The 6651-nt window shown below is 38.3% G+C and overlaps 1 protein-coding gene across 1 annotated transcript; it reads left to right on the top strand.

Annotated features, from left to right (window-relative positions):
• The first annotated feature begins 563 nt into the window (after window positions 1–563).
• On the top strand, window positions 564–6419 carry supt4h1 (SPT4 homolog, DSIF elongation factor subunit). Its single transcript, XM_062960305.1, has 5 exons — window positions 564–724; window positions 1387–1493; window positions 3620–3675; window positions 3777–3830; window positions 6194–6419. The coding sequence occupies exons 1-5, from the start codon at window positions 656–658 to the stop codon at window positions 6259–6261; spliced, it is 354 nt and encodes a 117-aa protein (XP_062816375.1). The 5' UTR covers window positions 564–655; the 3' UTR covers window positions 6262–6419.
• The last annotated feature ends 232 nt before the right edge of the window (window positions 6420–6651 follow it).

Raw genomic sequence — 6651 nt, 5'->3', positions numbered from 1 at the left:
CGGCACGGCTAGCGAGAGGGAAGTCTGCGCATGCGCAGAAAGAGATGGCCTCGGCGTTCGGCTAGGGAAGAGGGGAGACTGCGCATGCGCAAAAAGAGTGCCTCAGAACTTCTGAGCACTCTTTTTGCGCATGCGCAGTCTTCCCTCTCCCTATCCGTTCTGAGTCAGAAAGGATAGGGAGAGGGAAGACTGCGCATGCGCACAAAGAGTGCCTGAGTTCAGCTAGGGAAGAAGGAAGATTGCGCATGCGCAAAAAGAGTGCCTCGGAACGGACAGGGAGAGGGAAGACTGCGCATGCGCAAAAAGAGATCGCCTCCGTTCGGCTAGGGAAGAGGGAAGACTACGCATGCGCAGAAAGAGATCGCCTCAGTTCGGCTAGGGAAGAGGGAAGACTGCGCATGCGCAAAAAGAGTGCCTGAGTTCAGCTACGGAAGACTGCGCATGCGTAAAAAGAGTGCCTCGGAACGGATAGGGAGAGGGAAGACTACGCATGCGCAAAAAGAGATCGCCTCAGTTCAGCGAGGGAAGACTGCGCATGCGCAAAAAGAGATTGCCTCAGAGTTCGGCTAGACCGAATGAGCGGAAGTGACGTACGCTGCTGTTCGTGAGTGTGTGTTTCCCCCCGTGTTTATTTCCTCTTCCTTTCCTCTCAGTCATGGCGTTGGAGACGGTGCCCAAGGACCTCCGGCATCTGAGGGCCTGCTTGCTGTGCTCGCTCGTCAAGGTACGCGAGGGGAGGCTGAGAGAGGCCCAACTAGGCCTCACTTCCGGTTTGGGACCGGAAGTGGCCTTGTTTTGGTCTACTCAGAGGAGACCTATGGGTTGGCAGTGGATGTAGGTGAACTACAACTCCCTCAAATCAAGGAGAATTCCCCCCAAAGGTCTCCAGTATTTCTTTGCTCGTCATGGGGTCTCTGTGTGCCACGTTTAGTCCAATTCCATCCTTGTTGGAGTTCAGATTGTAGGGAAACTATACATCCCAAGACCTACAACTCCCAAATGTCCAGGCCAATTCTTCTCCAAACCCACCAGTATTTAAATTTCAGCATATCGGGTATGCACGCCAAGTTTTGGTACAAATCCTTCATTGTTTGTGTTCACAGTGCTCTCTGGCTGCAGGTGAACTACAACTCCCCCAAATCAAGGTGAAATTCCCCCACAGGCCTCCAGTATTTTTTGCTGGTCATGGGGACTCTGTGTGCCAAGTTTGGTCCAATTCCATCTTTGGTGGAGGTCAGAGTGCTCTTAGATCGCAGGTGAACTATACATCCCAGGACCAATAAATCCGACTCTGTGATTCCTGAGCCTTTAGGACTATGAAGAATCCTCTTTTCTTCCTTGTGGTCTGACGTTTGTTCCGTAACGCTTTGTCCTTTTCTTCTCCAGACCATCGACCAGTTTGAGTTCGACGGCTGCGACAACTGCGACTCCTACCTGCAGATGAAGGGCAACCGAGAGATGGTTTATGATTGCACCAGTTCATCCTTTGATGGGTGAGGGTATATTCTTATCAATATTGTATCTATCTACAATATATTATTATTTATTATTGTATATTATCTATATATATAAAAGGGTAATGAAATTTCGGCCTAGGACAAAACAACAAAACTACACATCCCAGAAACACTAAACTTGGCAGCACAACCCCTCATCCATGCCTCTACGTTCATACAACAAAAATAAAAGAAAAACAAAGTCCTAATTAGAGAGAGAGGAATAATTGTTTTTATCCAATTGCTGCCAGTTAGAAGGCTAAGCTCCGCCCACTTGGTCTCCGAGCAACCCACTCAGCCCAGGGGACAGGCAGAGTTCGGCCTCACTTAGACCTCTTCCAGACTGCCTATAAAATACAGATTATCTGATTTTAATTGGATTATATGGCAGTGTAGACTCAAGATATATAACACATTTATAATGGACGTAATGTCAGGGGAAAACCTTTACCCTTTACCTTAACTACCACCAATTCCTCAATACTTTATTTCCCATACCACCAGACTTCACCACAGCAATGCGTGGCCGGGCACAGCTAGTATTGTATAAATATTATCAATATTCTATCTACAATATATTATTTATTATTGTATATTATATAAATATTATCAATATTTTATCTACAATATATTATATTATTTATTATTGTATATGTAATTTAATATTATTAGCATAGCATAATGGATATATATGGAGTCGATTCTAGGACTCTGCGCTATAGATAGATAGACATAGTCTATTATTATTATTATTATTATTATTATTGCATGCTTATGTAATGCGTAGATATGGGGTTGGACTAGATAGACCTTGGGTTCCCTTCCAATTCTGGAATTCTATGATAGATGGATATATAGGATTCTATGGATGGATAGATGCCATCTGTCATGAGGATTTTGATTGTGTCTTTCTGTCTGGCAGAAGGAGGTTGGACTGGATGACCTTTGGGGTCTCTTCCGACTCTAGGATTTTGTGAATATAATAAATATAAATAAATACAGTAGAGTCTCACTTATCCAACATAAACGGGCCGGCAGAACGTTGGATAAGCAAATATGTTGGATAACAAGGAGAGATTAAGGAGAAGCCTATTAAACACCAAATTAGGTTATGATTTTACAAATTAAGCACCAAAACATCATGTTATACAACAAATTTGACAGAAAAAGTAGTTCAGTACGTAGTAATGTTATGTTGTAATTACTGTATTTACAAATTTAGCACCAAAATATCACGATATATTGAAAACGACTACAAAAATGTGTTGGATAATCCAGAACGTTGGATAAGCGAGTGTTGGCTAAGTGAGACTCTACTGTATATTGTATTACATTGTAATATTATTATCAATATTATATGTATATGCAATATATTATTAGTATAGCAGGAGTCCTATCTAACTATAGGAAGACACAATCTGACCCCTCCCAACAGATAGCCATCCAGCATCTGTCCAGAGAATCACGATCAGGCTAAGTGGTCATCTGCCGGGAGGGATCAGATTGTATTTTGGTTTTAAACTGTGTTGTTGAAGGTTTTCATGGCCAGGATCACAGGGTTGTTGTATGTCTTTCGGGCTGTGTGGCCATGTTCCAGAAGTATTCTCTCCTGACGTTTCGCCCACATCTATGGCAGGCATCCTCAGAGGTTGTGAAGTATGGAGAAACTAGGCAAGGAAGGTAAATATATATCTGTGGAGAGTCCAGGGTGTGACAAGAGTCCTTTGTCAGTTGGAAGCCAGCGCTAATGTTTCAGTTAATCACCCTAATTAGCATTGGAAAGGTTTGTCTCTTGCCTGGGGGGGGGGGGCATCCTTTGTTCAGAGTCATTAGCCATCCCTGGGGCTCCTCTGCCCTCAGAGTGTTGCTTCCCATCTAATGTTCTGATTTTTGAGTTTTTTTTAATACTGGTAGCCAGATTTTGTTCATTCATGAACCAACCTGGACACAGTATATTATTTGAGAACACAGAAATGCTTGACCACTCCAACAACTGTCATGTCAGACTACACAGAGAAGCCATTGAAATCCACAAGCATGTGGACAACTTCAACAGAAAGTTTAAAAGGCTTTTAGTGTTTTGCCCTCTTTGTTGTGTTCTGACCCGGTTGTTTTCCCCGCAGCATCATTGCGATGATGAGCCCCGAAGACAGCTGGGTCTCGAAGTGGCAGCGGATCAGTAAGTCCATAGAGCTATACGTGTGGGAGACCTTAATACTACTACATTGAACTGCAACACTCAGTAGTCGTAACTTAACTTTTGGTTCCTTCGTCTCATAGGTAACTTCAAGCCCGGCGTGTACGCGGTGTCTGTGACGGGCCGTTTGCCCCAAGGTAAATGTGATCGAATCTCTAGGCTTCCTTTTGTCTTGGGAAGTCAGGAGATATATTATTATTATTATTATTATTATTATTATTATTATTATTATTATTAAATTATTATTTTTGGCAGATCACTACTCTTAAATGAATGGGGCCAGAGTGAAGAAGGGGAGCCAGGAAGACATCATCTCTTTATATCAATATAACAATATAATAATATAATATATACAATATAAAACAGTACAGTAGAGTCTCACTTATCCAACACTTGCTTATCCAACGTTCTGGATTATCCAACGCATTTTTGTAGTCAATGTTTTCAATACATCGTGATATTTTGGTGCTAAATTCGTAAATACAGTAATTATTACATAGCATTACTGCATATTGAACTACCTTTTCTGTCAAATTTGTTGTATAACATGGTGTTTTGATGCTTAATTTGTAAAATCATAACCTAATTTGATGTTTAATAGGCTTTTCCTTAATCCCTCCTTATTATCCAACATATTCACTTATCCAACGTTCTGCCGGCCCATTTATGTTGGATAAGTGAGACTCTACTGTATAATAATATATCAATCAATAAAACAATATAATAATATAATAATTATATATTTATATTACATGCAGTATTATTAGTAATTTTACATGTAATATAAATATATAATTATAATAGTGTATTATTATTATATTGTATTACATTATAATATTATTATCAATATTTTATGTATATACAATATATTATATTATTAGTATAGCATAATATTAGTATTATATATTATTGCTGTGAATAATATAATAATATTATAATATATAATACTAATATTATACTATACTAATAATATATATTGTATGTACATAAAATATTGATAATAATATTATAATGTAATACAATATAATAATACACTATTATAAATATATACTTATATTACATGTAATATTACTAATAATACTGCAATATATATTACATGTAATATTACTGATAATATTGCAGTATAGTGATATAGTGCAATATAGTAATAATATAATACATTGTATATACATATATCAATAATAATTTTATAATGTAATGTAATACAATATAATAATAATACACGATTATAATTCTCTATATTACATGTAATATTACTAATAATATTGCAGTATAGTGCAATATAGTAATATATAATGTTTATATTCTGCTGTGCTAATAATATAATACATTGTATATACATATATCAATAATAATTTTATAATGTAATGCCATATAATAATACACTATTTTAATTGTATATTATATATTACATGTAATATTACTACTAATACTGCAATATAGTGGTATAGTACAATATAGTATATAATGTTTATATTGTGCTGTGCTAATAATATAATTTACTAGCTGTGCCCGGCCACGCGTTGCTGTGGCGTTGTCTGGTGGTGTTGGTTGAGAACTTGTTGAGGTAGTGGTGGTATTGAATGTCTGTTGTATGGTTGTCCTTATGTTTAGTATGCATTTGGTTGTTTGTGTACTGTGAAAGTGGTGAGGGTAGAGGGGGCTTATGTCCCTGTGTAGTATTGTATAGTATTTATACGTTGTCCATGTGTTGTGAATGCTTGGATTGTGTCCTGTTGCATAGTAGAAAGGGTTGAGCTGGATGGCCCTTAGGGGTCTCTCCAAACTCTTGGATTCTATGCTTCTATTATTATTATTATTATCATCATCATCATCATTATGTAGAGGCTGGATGACCATCTGTCAGGAGTGCTTGGATTGTGTCCTCCTGCATGGTAGAAGGAAATTGATCTGGATGATCCTTAGGGGTCACTCCAAACCTTAGGCTTGTATGATGATATTATTATTATTATTATTATTATTATTATTATTATTATTATTATTATTATTATTATTATTAAGAGGCTGGGTGGCCATCTGTTGGGAGTGCTTGGCTTGTGTCCTGCATGGCAGAATTGGGTTGGGCTGGATGGCCTAACTGTACCTGTCCCCTGGGCTGAGTAGGTTGCTTGGAGACCAAGTGGCGGAACTTAGCCTTGTAACTGGCAGCAATTGGATAAAAACAATTATTCCTCTCTCTCTAATTAGGACTTTATTTTTCTTTTCTTTTTGTTGTATCAACCTAGAGGCATGGATGATGGGTTGTGTTGTCAAATTTCGAGGTTGGGGGGCCTGTAGTTTTTTTGTTTTGTCCGCTGCCCTGATGCCATCACTCTTTTATATATATAGATTGTATGTACATATAACTTGTAAGCCGCCCTGAGTCCCCTTCGGGGTGAGAAGGGCGGGGTATAAATGTCACTAATAAATAATAATAATAATAATAATTAATATTATTGGCAGCTCACCCTTCTCTTCCTCTTTCTTCTCCAACCCAAAGGCATTGTTCGGGAGCTGAAGAGCCGCGGCGTGGCCTACAAGTCTCGGGACACGGCCATCAAGACCTAGGGAGGTCTTCCCCTCTTTGTAGAGCCTGAAAATGTATATTTTCCGGCCAACCTACAAAGCCCTGTGGACGTCGTCTCCAAAAGAAGAAAGGGAGGCATTCCTGTACATATTTCTTTTTTATTAATAAATTAATGTGGTTGTGGAATCAGAAAAGCGCACGTTGGATGGTGTTGTTGTTGTCCTTAATTCTTGGTCGTATTTTCCCTTGTGTTATGTACAAAAAGAACCATGAGACTATTCACAACGAAATAAATTCATAAAAATATTTGCATAAAATATATGCACAAAAATATTCGCAAGACATATTCACAGAAATGATCATCAACCTATTCACAGAAACAATCACCAAAATATTCACAAAGCATATTGTTATTATTATATTATTACATT

The sequence above is a fragment of the Anolis carolinensis genome, unplaced genomic scaffold (genome assembly GCF_035594765.1).
Source record: "Anolis carolinensis isolate JA03-04 unplaced genomic scaffold, rAnoCar3.1.pri scaffold_7, whole genome shotgun sequence".
In the NCBI taxonomy this organism is placed as follows: Eukaryota; Metazoa; Chordata; class Lepidosauria; order Squamata; family Dactyloidae; genus Anolis; species Anolis carolinensis.
Note: the sequence above shows the minus strand (reverse complement) of the source record. Positions and strands in the feature narration are given on the sequence as shown.

Bases quoted from the DNA above. Each gene is read 5' to 3' on its own strand.
- supt4h1 (XM_062960305.1), top strand. From the start codon at position 656: ATGGCGTTGGAGACGGTGCCCAAGGACCTCCGGCATCTGAGGGCCTGC. The intron at 3,676-3,776 runs GTAAGTCCATAG...TTCGTCTCATAG, and splicing joins CTCGAAGTGGCAGCGGATCA to GTAACTTCAAGCCCGGCGTG. The intron at 3,831-6,193 runs GTAAATGTGATC...TCCAACCCAAAG, and splicing joins GACGGGCCGTTTGCCCCAAG to GCATTGTTCGGGAGCTGAAG.